Here is a 16,406-nt window from a genome sequence, read left to right as displayed (position 1 = left end):
TTTTGTAATTTAGCGCTTTGGAGTGGTTTGATAGCACAAGTCGATCTTGCGTCAAGAACAATATTAAGGTCATGCCAGGTGTATTTTCATCTTCATGCAGCAAATTGAGGTGGATTCAAAGAAGAGACTGTCATTTATATCCGCAGCAGAGCATCCAGTTCTGTGGGTGAGTCACAAAACCCAAAATATCTCAATACACAGACACACGCGCGCACACGCGCGCGCACGCGCGCGCACACGCGCACACACGCGCACACACGCGCGCGCACGCGCGCGCACACGCGCACACACGCGCACACACGCGCACACACACACACACACACACACACACACACACACACACACACACACACACACACACAGAGAGGGTGGCATAGGCTAAGAGCGCCAGCCACTGTGTGAATCCAGTGAATATTGTCCAGTTAATCGTCTGTTAATCATCAGTGGCTCTTTCCTGTGTGGTCTCACACAACCACCACACTTCATTAGATATCAGCAAGTAGCGACATTAAATTGTATATTTAATTCAGCCATGTTGGTGAACGTGTGTGCATGCCATCTATTCTACGTTTGTACGGATGGTGACCTATGGCCATTAAATGCATCACTCAAATGTAAGCATAATAAACCCCCAGTCTCTTTATTAGCTTCAGCTCACCCACTATTTTGATGACAAGCGCGATAGAAAACCAATGGATTGAAGAACATTTCTCCCGTTAAGTCCAAAAGGTAGCCAAAGTATCAATATGATATATGATATATATATGATATATCAATAGGGGCATGTTGGGCGAAGATATTTGATTTGCTTTTTCATGAGCAAATAGCTCATTTGAAAAAAAATAGAGAAAAAGTGTGACCTGTAATAATGTTTGATATGGTTCCTTCAAGAACTATAATTAGCATGCAGTGTGTTACGCTTCTCCAAAAAACAGAGAACATTTTAGGCATGTACTAAATATAATTTAGGTCACAAGACTGCAGAAAATGACAAAATTGTTTTCAAGCAGACTTGCTTATGGATGGTCAAGTCGGCCAGGGAAATCACAGGCCACAGCTGTGAGGCGGGCAACAGCCTTCAGACTCGATGGTTCGTGTCCATGTGACTTAATAATGTGCTCCATGGATTATTTTCTACAAGGATTCAGAATGTTCAATGCATGCCGTTGTCATATTTATGATAGAAGCATAATGCCATCCACCACCCATACACTTACAGTAGACTAAAGTAGACCCAAAAGGAGCATAGATGCAACTTTGGAAAGGAAAACATCGTACAAGAGATAAAAATAAATAAAATTATGCTTTGTGGAAGTATAAATACAAAATTTTGATGTGAATAAGGTTGTAATTTTAAGGAAAACTGCAAACTTAAATATTTTAATTGCAAAACAATTATTTTTTAGATAAAGGTAATGAGACTTATGAGACTGAAAATGTAATCTCACCAGTAAACAAAATGTTAAAGTTTGAGAAAAATATCCTGATCAAGAAAATTAAAATTACTCCTGTGGATCAAGCTCAAAGCTCCAGTTGCAGGCTGTAGGACCTTTTGTTTCTAAGAAAAGTTTATACTGGTTTTCAACCCATATACTATGCTAGATTACCCCATTTCATTGGTACTTTGTTTGGTTCTCACGTCTTAAGAATAAGTACTGCAAGCTCGGGGATTTGTTCAGAAGAGGCTATGACAGACGAGGCAGTGTTATTGCCACAACTTTGGCTCCTACTGCTTTGCGTGAGTAGTCTACATCATTCACTTCAGGTTATATGAATAGATTCTTCTTTGTTATATAAGTAGTCTTATTCATGGCGACTGGATCTCGGTGAGTTTCCTCTGTGACCTGGCCACATCTCACCTTTTCCCATTTAAAATACTCACTGCCAAAACAGTCAACTTTATACAAAAAACAATGGACGATGAATCACAGTTGGGTACACTTATGTAATAATCACAATTAACATTTTGGGAGGTTGCTTTAAAATTATATATAAAAATCATATTTACGTTTGTTAACTGGTGATGAAACTGGATGGATGAGATCAGATTATTGGTATAGGTAGAGTTTGCAATAGCAAAGAAATGTGCTAAATCTGTCATTGGCCTTACGTCACCATTACGGTTCTGCCATCAAGGCTGTGAGAGCTTGTGGAAGTGTTCTTTCCAGCCAGTTACATCAGGGGTTCAGCCAAGGGTGAAGGAGGCACTGTGCTGCAGTGGCCCTCCTCTTTGGGTAATAATCCAACATGTCAAGTAAGAAGTCAGAAAAAGTGGTGGCCTCATCCATGAAGAAGTGGTATTTCTCCACTAGAACGTCATACAAACTCCAGATCCTCAGCGGTCCAACAGGTCGCAAGTCGCCTAGGTAATGACAAACATTGACACTAATATTGATACTGTCTCATTGCTAATCTTCCATCTATTTTGATTGCAAACATTTAATTGTAGAGGACACAAGGTGGTGTGTCACGGTTGTTCAGTAGTTCCTTCAAAAATTAGCAGCCCATCGGCCAAAAAGCAACAAACCCCCTCATTGAAATATTTGCAAATTAGAAGCCAAGCAGTGTCAATAACTTTGATTGTGTAATGCAGTTTATGCAATGTGATTGGCATCACAAGTAACCTAAAATGCATGTCTTTGAAAGGCAGGTGCTGGAGATACTGGAGTATTCCAGGAAGATTACGCAAATTATCACTAGTCATTGCACTGCCCTACCTAAGTGATGTCATAAAACCCTTAAACAAAAAGGACTTCAAATAAAAATTCACAATTACAATGAAAGATTAAATGTCACAGAAACAAATGCACTTCATTTTACCTCTGTAGTTGAAGTAGTCTGCAGAGCATTTCCCAGACATAGCGACGGCTGGTGGGATTTTACCGAGCAGCTCCATTATCTGGGCTATGTGATCTGAGCATATACAGATTGCATTATACGGCCGATGCTCCCCATAATCTAATTTAATCTCATATCACTAATTAACTGTAATTGACACCTACCTTCCTCCAGAGAGAAGGAGGCGCCTGCTTTGGGTTCAAACAGAGCGTCTCCTGTGAGTAACTCAAAGGCCTAAGTAAATGAAGAGATTGCATCAGAAATAGTGTGATCTACTGAGCATTCATTCAAAATAACCTGCAGCTCTCTTCCTCAACAGAAATGAGGCATCCACCATGATTGGTGGACCAAACCTAAACTACAAAGCACTATTTAGTGTTTGTTGTTATTATTAAGGCTGCGAGCTGGCTGGATCTTATCCCAACTGAATTTCCGCAAGAGGCAAACCTGATTTGGTTACAATGCAATCGCATGGCAAATATGGACAAATAACTTTGACACCTGAGGGAAAAAAGAAGAAATCAATAAATTGGACATTTGAAATTGCTTTAGAATGAAAATTAAAGTAGGACAATACAATTTAGCATAGGATTTCAAGATCTATTTGTAGATTTTACAAAAAATAAGTCAGAAAATGACTTGAACTGGGAAGCCTTTGTCCAGTTTGTAGTCAATTACCTTATTTTTTTGTCAGGAATGAGTGGAGCAGGGTGACCAAATGCAGCTTAGACCAGGGTTTATTAAGGCAAAAGGTAGTTGGAAGGGAGTCAGGTGGGGAAACGAAGACACAGACGGGATAGAGACTCACGCCCAGCAAACAGACAGATCGACCGACATGAAGTCCACTTGGACAAGGTTAAAACTCTGACCGTGAGCCTCCAGACAGACCGACAGAAAATCAGACGACAAGGGCAGAAACACTGGGCACAGACAGGAATGTACACAACAGTAGGCACCAAGAGGGAGAAACACACGGGCAGGGCTTAAATACACAGGGTAACAAGAGGAATCAGGTGGCAGACATTACGGTAACAAAAGGGGTGTGGCCGAGGGAAGTGCAGGCCGAGCGTGCTCTTGCACGGGCGTGACATTTTTTAAAAATGAGATAACTTCATAACAAAAAGGAGTGTACACAAGGAATACAAATAATAAGGTAAAATAAATAAATAAAGACTTAACATCTGATTTGGAAATTTCACTTAGTGACAAAAAACAATCTAAATTGATTCCTCACTATGCAAGCGACGCTCCAGATGTCTGCTGGTGGGCCATAGTCAGAGCCCAGTAAGACCTCCAGTGAGCGATACTGACGAGTCTGGATCTCCTCACAGAAATGTTTGTACTGCTCAAAGAAACAAAAGGTAAAATAAGAAAGTAATCATGAACATATGTACTGGGGAGTCAGAAATCATATAAAACCTCTTAAGTCTTAAATTATGTTTACCAATATCCATTTGGATTCACCAGAGCATTACATTACCAATAGTAGCAGGGACCCTAGAGCAAAAATAATGTATCAAATTGTTTCTTACTTCTACTTTAATTAAAAACCGCATTACATGGATAATCTTATTAATATCGCAGCACCACACAGTATGCTAATGAAGCTCTGGTAAACTCACACTAAAGAGGCTCTTCTGTCATCATGGTGGGAGGTTTCGACTCATCCACTCATCACTTCACATTTCATTCTTTTGTTAAAGTCCAACTTCTCTCTATTCTGAATGCATGGATACTCGTTTTTTTCCCAACCATCATCATTTTTTCTCGGTTCGGCGCAGGATATTTATGTATGGCACAGATACTCTACATTTTCTCATCTCTCTTTTTTCCCTTCCCCTTTCTATTACAGACAATGTCTTTAGAGATTTAAATAAAATAAAATGAAATTCCAGTGAATCAAAGCAATAGAAGTGACTGACCACCCAGCAAGAACTGCCTAGGTCAGCAATCTTTACTGTGGCATCATGAAACATACAGGGAATCAGGTCCTGTTTTCCTAAACGAAAATGACAGGGAAAATAAGGATTGATTTAATCTAAATATATTAGATAATGAAATTCAAACAGAGGAGACTGAATACTACTACTCAAATCATATTCAGACAACTTTATCCCATAAGCGGTAATTAGATTTTAGCTTCCCAGTTTACATTTATACTAACAGTCAGTCCATGAATGAATGGATTAGTGAATGAATAGTATATATCAACGACAAACACATTGAAGCAAGCAAAAAAATGAACAAACAGTGCCTGTGGTGTCAGCCTCATTTCCCTTTAGTCCACTGGACACAGTGCTGTTAAATACTGGTGCAGTCTGGGGCTGCTCTTTTGGACACAGCAGGATGTTCTCTGGCTTGATGTCTGCGTGGATGATTTTACACTGAGTGTGAAGGTAATCCAAACCTTGCAGAACCTAAAGGTAACATAAAACAAGATAAGATGATTATTATTTACTATAAGAATAATAACAATATATATATATATATATATATATATATATATATATATATATATATATATATATATGCCTCCTGAATATTTGAGGACCACCCGCGATATGTGAAAATCCGCGTACTGTCACTTTTTTTTTTTAACATACATACCTGTGTATCAATAGGAAAAATGCTTCCCATAATACGAAAACCTTTTATTAAAATGTACCTGGGTGACTATCTGTTTGACATATGGCTGCAACAGTCGGGTGTTCCCAGAGCACATCTGCAAGCTTCTCAGGTCTGGTCCAAGCGCCTCCATTACAAGACACGTGTCCAACAGCTCTGATTAAGGTCAACTCAATGACCAGAAGTGCAGTGAAACCTCTCATATGAAACAACTATCATCAACATCTGTTCGACAAAGTAAAATGCACCTTTACCAGCACTTTATTCAGATTAGGAAGCAGTTTCAACTGGAAATAGGAACAATTTCTTCTTAGGTGAAACTCAAAATCTTGTCCAGTCAGTCCAGTCAGCTTAACTGTTATATACTCGGTTATATATATAAGTGTAGTGTTCTAGTGTTGATTGACAATGATCTGCCTTGCATATCTTATCTCACCTCATTTCTAACTGATAGGAAGAAACGGCACAGGACAGAGATAATGAGCCAGGCAGTTCTACCGGTGTGTGGCGGGAGTGGCCATTCAGTGCCAAGTAATGCGATTGCAAATGAGTGCACTTTCAACAGAATAAAAATAATCAAGGGTCGTGTTTAGCAATTACAACAAATGGATCAAGCTGGTATGAGAGAGGATACGAACGCCATTGTCTCCAGCCAGCTTGAACTCATCCAGCAGACGGACAATCCTTTGACTGTGTGGATGTTGGCTCGTGGGACCAGCGGTCTACAAAGAAGACATTGTGGTGGCGAATAAGAGAGTGGGAGGAATCAAACTACACAATTAAGAGGCAAAAGAAAAGTTGGGGAGTAGGAAAACAGTTGGACTGACACATCGTAGGAGAGTAAGTTCATCCTGTCCGGCTTGAGCAAAACCAGCTCCGCTCTTCAGTACTTTCACTGCAACATGCCGACCCAAACTGAAAACAGCACAAAAGATGATGTCATCACTAGAAGAAGTAGTTTTTATAAGAGATATGCTTAAATTCAATGCTCCATGGTTTTTGGAAATAACATATGTTGCAATGCAGTGCTTGTAAGCACAAAAGGTAAGGCAATGTAGTGCAAACATATTTTGTACATCCTGAAATCTAAATTCAAATCACGTAGACTTTAACGGCAGTTAATACTCAAGATTTATGGGCCCTATCCTCTTTTTTTCCTTGAACTTTAGTTAAAGGAAGTCTGTTTAATTGCTGATGGTAGTATGATATCGTACTGTCCTATGTGTACACTACGAGTAGTCAGGAACTGTTCTTAATACTAAATAAAATACTTACCTAATCCTCTTAATGCACATTTCACAGTTATTTTCTTTTTTTACTGTTTTATTTTTACATTATTAAATGATTTATGCGGGACGTGGTGCATGAACAAGAGTGGATAGTTTCATATCTATGCGTGATTAGTAAATTGCTCAAAATGAAGTAATGCATATTATTGTAGTTATATGAAGTAATCATTCAAATATCATATATCGTATCATATCATCTTAAACTAATCAGTACGAGTTTGGATCTACCTGAGGTCAACGCAGAACCACACTGTGGCGAAGTATCCCCAGCCGAGCTTGGAGAGCACCTTGTATCTTCTGTTGAACGTGTCGCCAATCTGCACATGGTGATAGCCACCTGAGGAAATAAGACAGGGAAAACTGATATCCCGCATAGAACATTATCTTCAAGCTATTTCTAGTATTGCATCGCACGTCTTTCCATACTGTATATAATACTGTATTATGTAATAAGTCATCCATCAATTTTCTATTTAGCCTGTCCTCATTTATAGGTCAGGGTTGAGCTGGAGCTTAGCCCCGGAGGCTGGGCATATTAGTAAACAATCAATCATAGTGTAAAGATCCTGACAACAGCTATTATGGTATTAGAGACGGACACTAAAACTACATCAAACAGAAACTGGAGTTTTGTCAAAGATCAGAGCAGCACAACGATAAACTTGGGAATGAATTTTTTTGGACAACAGTGGCTTTCTCTGTGATGTCCTCCAATTACACACCTCATTATATTGGTGTATGTGTATAATGGTGGAAGTTAAGAAATGTCCTCATACCATAACAGTATTCTCTTGGGTTCTCAGCGTCCTTGAGCTCCAGCTGCTTAAGGAATCCCAGGGCCTCGGAACTAAGATATAACCTAGATTTACTCCTGAGACATGCACGCACACACACACACACACACACACACACACACACACACACACACACACACACACACGCACACACACAAACACACACACACACAAGAATGTGAAGACAACAACTCCGTACATACATAGCATACTTCCATCAAGGCCAAACAACTGTTTTAGAGCTGCAACTTTACAGATACCTATTGTATATGCCTGCATTTTTTTTAATTAAGATTCCTGTGTTATTCACTTAGAACCTAAGGAAAATGAGGCCAAATGTTTCCCTTCAAACTCAGCTATCCGAAGCAGCCTGGCTCAGAGTTAGTTATCAGACAACACTCTACAGACAGACACTTTGTGTCCTTTTTTTCTGATCCTGCTGATTGACAGAGCTACAAATGCAAACACATCACCCCCAACAAGGAGGTGCCTATATTGCTGATTGTGCTGATGTGTCACCTACATATTCAGGACTGGGCTCACGTTGCTATTTGTAACAAAGTTCTAACAGACTTGCATCTCTAAAAGCAGACTATTTACAGTTCAGATGTTAATGAATTGGTAGCGCCAAAAACTACCTGCTGGGACTTTGGCTACAAGAGAATAATCAGCCAGAAAAAGCACACCCAAAACTGGATTTAGACACCACCACAACATTTTGATGAAAAATAAAAAATCCAGGTCTTCCTTTCGGCTCTGAAACTTCGCTAAAATAATAATGGCATTCTTTCTCTGTGTAGTTCTGAATTTCATGAAAATCCACTACTGTTACTACAACCACAGTATGCTGTTTGCTGCAGACAGTTCACTTTTTAAATCATTCCTAACAAAACGATTGCAACTCACGCGTGACGTTGAAGAGGGGCGGCGTAGCGTGAACGGCGACTCCTCTCCATCCTGTCCGACCTGCACAAACAACAGCGGTCCAAGAAGTGAAAAAGACCAATAGTCATCAACTCCACTGAGCCATATACGGAAAGTGAAACTCTTTCTGGTCCTGGTCCCAAATGTATTATTGGGATACATTCAGTGTTGTATTCCCTCTGTTACTGTCTCTCTGTTGCTTATTTTCAAAGTCCAGTCTGACTGAAAAGAGTTCAAGAAGTTTCAGCTGTTGCACTTTTTGTATGTGTATAGCTAGCATGACCGGGAGATCATATGGGTCCCCCGCAGAAACCTGGCACGAGAATGGGATCTCCATCGTCCAACACGCCAATTATAGTATGGCAGTTCGTGTTATGTAAATGTATCTGGAGAAAGAAAATACACATCCCGTATTTGATGGATTTATGTGATTGGAATAATTTGTCATTCACAAATAAATCACTTACTAAGTTTAAATGTACTTGAGCACATGTGCCTTACAGTTCTGACATTGTCACAGTTCTCCCAATGCCTGTATAAGTTTTCTTCCTCTACTCCAGTTTAGGGACTCGAAATCAGGAATGGTCAACATTTTTTCATAGTTTAGATTTTTTTAGTGAGTGAGTGAGTGAGTGAGTGAGTGAGTGAGTGAGTGAGTGAGTGAGTGAGTGAGTGAGTGAGAAAGAGAAAGAGAAAGAGAAAGAGAAAGAGCGAGAGAGAGAGAAATCAATTTGAGAATTTACTTTATCGTCAAAAAAGTCTGAAATGAGTTGTGTTGCTTTTCATGCTTTATGCTGATTTTGATTTTGAAGTTATATTGTCTGATTAATTCCTAGATGTGAATAGTATTACAACTCTGACAATTTCTGTACTGTACGGGAAGGTCTGCTGGTCTTTCTCCTTGTGTACAACTGTGTCTTGATGGTGACACAGGCCCTTGTACTATACTTACCATGAGGAACTGCTATCACGTCGAATCCAAAAGCAAAGCAGAACTGCTGTGATGTTGGATGCATAGATTAATATTACCTAAACTGGCACATAAAATAATGTTAGTATAGGCCAGAAAAACCTATACTCACGAGCCTCAAATAGAACTGCCACGAGCTACCCAATAACTAGTAACATCCAAAACAGTTCAAACAGGGCTGTTGACGAGTGGCAATCGCAGAGATGATGTTACTATACCAGTGATGTAAATACACACAAATATTTTAACCCTGATTTGTGGTGACTGTATAACTCTTTGTACTGCCCAGATAAAAGTACACACTGTATGTATTTTGCTGCACTATATGTGAAAACACAAAGCACACACATGCTTGTTGACCTTTAACATGACCCTCCTGCAGAATCTGGACTGATATGTGACCTCCATTTATTTACGACGACAGTGCTAATTTAAGATAAACGGATGCTACTGGTTAGTGGGGGCAGGTTTTTCTACAGACAGATCCACTCATGACGGGTAGATATTACAATACGGTTTGTCAATAGTCATTCAGAATAGCAGATCGCATGTGTGTGTGTGTGCGCGCATATGCTTGCAAGCAACGTTTCCAATCTGATTTTCCATTAATGCTCAAGTAGATTGCAGCGCTACCTAGTGGTTTTCAACCTGGCTTTCAAGACTGTGCTAATCACCAACACAGTAGCCTAATCTTAAAGTGCCATGGTTAGTGCAGTCCCAGCCGGTGACACAGTGGTCACATCGGTTCAAAGCGCAGGTGGTGTTGCTTGGAGTTAAAAATGTCTCTAGATGAAAATCCCCCTTAAACAGATTTACAAGTAATTTCAGGCTTGTTTTCAGATTATTTTTAGCAGATCTTGGAATGCCCTCATTTAGATCGAAAGCTCCGGGAGCCTGACGACGTCACTGGCAGAAAGATTCTTTTCTTGGATGGTTGGTGTTATTTTCTTGTGACATTTGACAGAAGAGTTTTATACTGAATTGTCTCTAGTTCTTTTGCTGGAATCCCACCAACACGTAGAAGCATCTAAATTTTGGTCACAAAAAATTGGCATTCCCCATACAACTCATTATTTACAAATTCTTCCCTAACAATTTGATATTAAAAATGAATGCAAGTTTAATTTTCTGATCCAAAAATACATAAAGTGATCTTATTGGTTAAAAAAAGGACAATATTGATAGCAGTCTGTATCTGTACTGGGCAATTTATTCTTTATTTAAGTCGCTACATTAAAAAAAACTGTATAAAGATCCCGCCCAAAAAATTATGTATTATTCTGCTCACAAGACAACTGTTAATCTGTATAATAATTCAAACCATTGTTAGAACCGGCAACACTTTATTGCAACACATTCAGCCATTGTTAGGTCAGGATTACTTGGGTAGTGTGTGCATCTACAGAAAAAAAAGTCACAACAATTACCAGCGACTTTGCATCCGCACTCAAGCTACAAGCGACACTAACGTGTATGTACATGAACAGGACTTGAAATATTATTCAGTACGACATAAAGTGAAAATTGCTGAGTTTTTCTTTAAATCACAGCAAGACCTCACATCTTAAAACAAACAAATGTCTAAAATATATCTCTTTTTTGTTTTGAAAATAGAAATAAAATACAATTAACTTGGAAGGGCACCTCATCGACAAATCCAATCATATTTACCAACATAAGCTATTCAATAAATAAAAATAAATTAAAAACTTAAAAGCAACATAGTTCATAGAGGAACAAAGGTACCTTCAGTAAACTAACAAAAGACGTTAAATGAGCTGTTCTGTGGGGACAGATTTAATTACACATTTTTCTTAATACACTTTAGTTTAGAGAAAAAAAACCTGGATGAATGTTGCAAAGAACTTGCTGATATAAGAAATTACCAAAATAATCATGAACAAAACTGAGTGAATCAATGCTTAAGTAACGGCTCAGTAGGCCTGCACTTCGGAACAGAGGTGTTAAATGCTAATGTAAGGATGCTCACAGCAACACCAAAAAGCTGCCTCTGTCATGCTTGTCAACCAAGTCACCAATGTTTGAATGACACAATGAGAAAAAAAACGTTTTTAAAAAGCCAATGACATTTGCTTGAACTCCTTATGTCAGTAAAAAAAAAAAAAAAAAAACGCCTTCCTTAACAACAATACAATCAAAAAATGATCTTGTTCATAGGCACCAATAATGGGAATTCTTTAGTGACTTTTTAAGGATGCATGTATCTTGTTATTACTGATTTCTGAGAAGGGGAAGCCCAAATACATATAACATGTTGGACGGATCTATTTTGGAGTGAGAACTTACTTTTGATAAAACCTTTAAAAGCGATTTTGTTTACTCATTTGGTGTTTCTGTGAAACAAATGTGACAATAACTAGAGCACAGTATAGCCAATAAGAACTGGTGGTAATTGGGTCCACAATGAATTAAGTAAGACTTGAAAGAATAACTGAAGGAAACTAGAAGCACATTTGTCTAGGACAATTTCCATCAAAGGTTAATGTGTTTTTGTTAAGACATTTATAACTGGTGGACTAGGCATTCAAGTCAAGTACTCTCACACCTTTTTGCCCTTTTCTTCATCTACTGTGTCTTCTGAGGACTAAAGCATGTACTTTGTACATTTTTAGGAATGTTCTGTGTGGTTTCTCGTTCAGAGCCACCAAGGGAAGAAAACATCCTTCCTTACTGTTTCCCTTTCTCAAATGCTCCACTTTTTGTTTGTGTAAAAAATTGTTCTGCTTTTCAAGAGGCGGGATAATTTCCCGTCAAAGTCTTTGTGGGTAAAGGGGAAAACGTATCTGGCTGTTTGGTCATAGGTCTGTGACTTTGTTCTCGACGGCGGCAGCAATCTGTTGCAATCTGTAACCAAGCTGCATCTTCTGGGCTGTGCAGTCTTCCTCAAGGGCTGAGATAATCTAATCGCATTGGGGGAAAAAAAATGTCAAATTCAAAATAAATATACAGTATTATCAAGAGAATTGCATTACGGTATGGAGACGAAAAATCATTATTACATTAAATGCATTGATGATGCTTTTATGATGTTAAATTCTTATTATTGTTCTTCCCAACCCAAGGTTAAGAGGGTCTCACCCCCACTTTGTCAACATAATCTGTGACACACACAGAGTTTTAGTATGACTCAGATAACTTGGCTGTTTCACATAGCCTTTGATATTTATCTATCTATTTTCTTCATCAGGCAACTGCTCTGATGCGCTGTGCTGTAGTCGGAGATGGCAGATGGTTGACTCGCTTAAATTCTCGTAACTCGCTGAAGTCGTGATGGATTGACAAACTAATTGGGTTATTACAAACCTTATTAACATGGGTATGGTACAGGCTAAATATTAAATTGCTTTTAAATATTATTTTTGAAAAAAAAAAAGAGTCATAGATGTCATTGCATATCAAATTCATTGATTTTAATTATTCTTTAGTAAAATAACCACATCTCATATGAATGTTACCTTCTACTGCCTACATTAAATTGTCACATTGGATGATTTTTGTGACACTCACTTGGTCATAATACTTGTTGATGTACTTGTACAGCTCATGCAAAGCCACCAGGAAGTTGACCTCACCGGCATAGTTCTGCGTTAGACGGGTGAAAACAGAGATGAACCAACGGGGGTGAAACAGCCGCATTGGTTTGCATTCATAATTCATTTTAAACTCAACATCCCTCTCAAAAGGATACCACTATGAATGATTCACAGGTTCTAAGCCAGGACAACATTTTCCAACATGGGAAGACATGGAAGGTAACATACACGGGAGAGCTCTGCCAGAGCTGAGTTCATCTCCTGGTCACTTGCTGAGATAGTCTGGCGGATGTCAGCGTAGTACCTGGAGAGAGCAAAAGGGTAGAATGTAAAAATAAGAAAGTCTTTTATTCATGACGAAAGACAATTTCAGCTAGTTGAGTGCTGAAATAATCATTTCTTCAATTGTACCTCATATTAAGGCTATCAATCGTGACTGATAGGGGGAAGGATATGATGTTTTTTTTTGTTTTTTTTTTAAATGATTAAAATAATTTTGACAATCATGAGGAATGTGATGAAGGTTCGTATCAAGGTCATTTTTACAGTGCCTTAAATGTGTGTTTAGAAAACAAAGAGAAGGCAACTGTTCTCGACAGAAGTCACCCTTGCTAAAATAACAACTTAACAGGGCAAATAAACTAGACATATTTGTTACATCAAAAAAAACTCTTGTCTAATGAAGCTTCAACCCATCACCAGTGTAATATGCAGCAGACAGCAGTGAGTACGGCGTGTCTGCTTTGAGCGCATCCAAGCATGGAAGCCTCGCAGGCCTTGTCTACCTACTGTCTGGCCCTGACAGATTGTCCCAGGCCTCCCTCTCCTCTATTGCGGAGCGCCCCGGGTCAGTGGGCTGACTGCCTGCCCAACATTTCCTACCTCTCAACCATCTGTTTGTAGCGCGGGATGTCTCTGGCGTAGAGCAACTTGTTGATGGGGGAGTCCTGTGTAAGGAAGACAAATTGAAAACAAATTGTGTCCTGATTCTCGAATAAGCATTCAGGGAGAGGTCTCCTTCCGGGGCAGGGTTTCAGACCTTTCAAATAATACTTAGAATAATAATCAAAGGACTTTACTCTTACATACAACACTAAACATTCAATGACTTATCAACTTATGAGTTTTGTGATGAGGTAACGTCATATTAGAGCCGCACATTCACAGATTTTTGTTCTAGGTATGCCTGCTGGCTCTCATCAGACTGTGCAGGTGTACCTAATTATGTGGCCGGTGAATAAGCAGTAATTGCAGTGACATAGTTACGAGTGTGGTGGTTTTAGAAAGCTCTCTGCAGCAGTTGTATATTGCTGAACTATGATTAGCTCACCCGTCCTAGTTTGTGGTCAGCAATTGTGCAGGAGTCCATAAAAGTCTGAGCGATGACAAACAGCACAGCGTCCACATGGTCTGAGGTCTGCACGTTGAAGATGAACTGCGGATTTTTTAGGATGTTGATCCAAAATCGCAACGGTAAGCTGTTTGGTGAGACAATCACATGCATCAGCTGAATTGAAAGAACTAAGGAAGAGAGCAATAAACAAACCAGCTCTGTAAAGTGTAACCAGTAAGAAAATAATTTTAGATTTCATTTAGTTATTCAACATTATTACACACCTCTCAACTTTTTTGTTTTCTTATTATGTGTACGTATGTGGATTTTTAAACTGGCCATTACCTGTTGGTTTTCCAGATATGGATAGTTTCCGGGTCGGTGATGTTATGCTGCAGGGCCTGCTCATCCAACAAGTCAAAAAAGTATTTGACAGCCAAAGGGACTGGACGACTGGTGCTGAGAATTGCCGTGAATAAATCATCCACAAACTTCTGCAGTGTGCCCTGACAAAGAGTCAAACAAGACAAATCGATGAGAAAAGAAAAAAAGAATATAAATCCAAATACTTCAGTCTGGAACAGTATAAAAGTATCACGTGTGGACTTGAAACAGCACTGATCTGAATTCCTTATTTTTCCGGCACATGGATTTTAAGATAACCATTACTTCATTCTCAATATTTAACTCTGGAGCGCTTTTCATTTCTGAAGGTTCACTCAGTTACCTTCATGGAGAGGAGTCGCGTGAGGTAAATTTCAGGGATGGCCTTGGCGCGCTCACCGCCCTTCTCCCTCATGCTGCCCCTTCGGTGTTTGGGCAGCTCTGATTCCTCGCTGGCTTTTACCAAATGCCACAGCTTAACGCCGCCGTCCTCACCATCATCCAGCATAGGAGTCTCTGAGGGAAGTCGAAACAAAATAAAAAGATAAAGAAAGAAAGAAAGAAAAAAAATTTGAATAAAAAAAAAAGAAAGTAGTGGTATTCAAACATTTAACGCAGATAAAATGTGCGTAAGCAGATTGCATTCAACTACTGTACACTGATTTACAAGATATCATTGCAGATATATAAAACCTTGTTTAAGTTTACTCATGTGTCAAAAGTCACAAGGTATCCAAAAAGTATAGGTGGATAGGTAACTACTATTGTCGATTTAATCATGTGACGTCATAATTCAGAAGTGTTAAACATTCATTATTTATACAGTCAAACAGCGACCTCTTGTGATTTCTTACTATTCATCTCAATTTCTTAGGGAGCTGCATCCTTTGTGGATGGATATTTGTATACAACTGTTTCTGTGTGGTAACAGACTCACTCTCTCCAGGCATGTAATCTTGGCTGTCATGGAGGTGGTTTTTAGTGCTTCTGGGGATGAGGGCGACAGTAGCTCCATCGGGGACCTGCACCCCCGCAGGGGGAAAACCCCCCACACCATTTTCAGAACATAGCATATATAAGAAAAGGTAAAAACAGCATCATCTATATTATAGCTATGTTTCTTGTAGTATTGTCCATATGTATTCAGTAGGCTCATGTTAGGCTGATGTGCATTTACAACATGTACGTGTGGCTGAGACTGACCTTATAGTGTTGTAAAGTATTGAGGCGCTTCCACAAGCCCTGCACGACCGATGTGAGATCCTCATCTGACAGGATTAGGTGACCTGCCACACCAGAGCGCCACTCTGGATGGAAAATAGTCATCATATTATATTAAGGTGTTCATATGAGAACTTGTGTATATGAAAACAATTTGCACTTTTCATTGGGGCAGGAACCTCAAGTGTTTTTGTGTAGTGTATGCTATTTTGCTAATAATGCACACAAAACTTACCAAGGTGTAAGGAGTCAGCATGTGGTCTCCGGGAGATAGATGTCCCCTTCCAAGTTTGGTCCAAAAGCTTCTCCTTGACTTGGGAGATGGTGTCACAGTCTAAGACCTTGGCGGGCAACGTGGGAGTTGACGTTCCTCCACTGGCAGCAGCCGCTGGCATGACAACATTTAGGGTCTGCATTGACAGAATGGAATTTTGAGCATTTCTACAGAAGGGAAGAGAAATCCCTAAGGTATTT

At 39.3% G+C, this 16,406-nt stretch overlaps 2 protein-coding genes across 2 annotated transcripts in view; both read right to left on the bottom strand.

The window, feature by feature from the left end:
* Window positions 1-1,702: 1,702 nt before the first annotated feature.
* LOC147062000 (SRSF protein kinase 3) lies at window positions 1,703-8,502 on the bottom strand. The gene is made up of 12 exons (XM_085928841.1): window positions 8,453-8,502; window positions 7,529-7,623; window positions 6,981-7,089; window positions 6,291-6,378; window positions 6,098-6,185; window positions 5,504-5,619; window positions 5,093-5,255; window positions 4,761-4,837; window positions 4,073-4,180; window positions 3,003-3,072; window positions 2,821-2,913; window positions 1,703-2,362 (listed from the first exon to the last, which is right to left on the bottom strand). Exons 1-12 carry the CDS (start codon window positions 8,500-8,502, stop codon window positions 2,178-2,180), a joined length of 1,242 nt encoding a protein of 413 aa, XP_085784967.1. The 3' UTR covers window positions 1,703-2,177.
* A 2,261-nt stretch (window positions 8,503-10,763) lies between these two features.
* plxnb1a (plexin b1a) overlaps window positions 10,764-16,406 on the bottom strand; it is a 38,075-nt gene continuing 32,432 nt past the window's right edge. Inside the window, exons 30-39 of the mRNA XM_085913114.1 lie at window positions 16,168-16,342; window positions 15,915-16,018; window positions 15,649-15,733; window positions 15,055-15,227; window positions 14,673-14,833; window positions 14,325-14,472; window positions 13,877-13,941; window positions 13,223-13,298; window positions 12,969-13,043; window positions 10,764-12,361 (exon numbers count right to left, since the gene is read on the bottom strand). Coding sequence (XP_085769240.1) covers window positions 12,257-12,361; window positions 12,969-13,043; window positions 13,223-13,298; window positions 13,877-13,941; window positions 14,325-14,472; window positions 14,673-14,833; window positions 15,055-15,227; window positions 15,649-15,733; window positions 15,915-16,018; window positions 16,168-16,342 — 1,167 coding nt within the window. The 3' untranslated portion in view covers window positions 10,764-12,256. The remainder of the gene's footprint in view (window positions 12,362-12,968; window positions 13,044-13,222; window positions 13,299-13,876; window positions 13,942-14,324; window positions 14,473-14,672; window positions 14,834-15,054; window positions 15,228-15,648; window positions 15,734-15,914; window positions 16,019-16,167; window positions 16,343-16,406) is intronic.

The sequence above is a fragment of the Syngnathus leptorhynchus genome, chromosome 1, assembly GCF_054491065.1.
Source record: "Syngnathus leptorhynchus isolate UIUO chromosome 1, UIUO_Slep, whole genome shotgun sequence".
Lineage (NCBI taxonomy): Eukaryota > Metazoa > Chordata > Actinopteri > Syngnathiformes > Syngnathidae > Syngnathus > Syngnathus leptorhynchus.
Note: the sequence above shows the minus strand (reverse complement) of the source record. Positions and strands in the feature narration are given on the sequence as shown.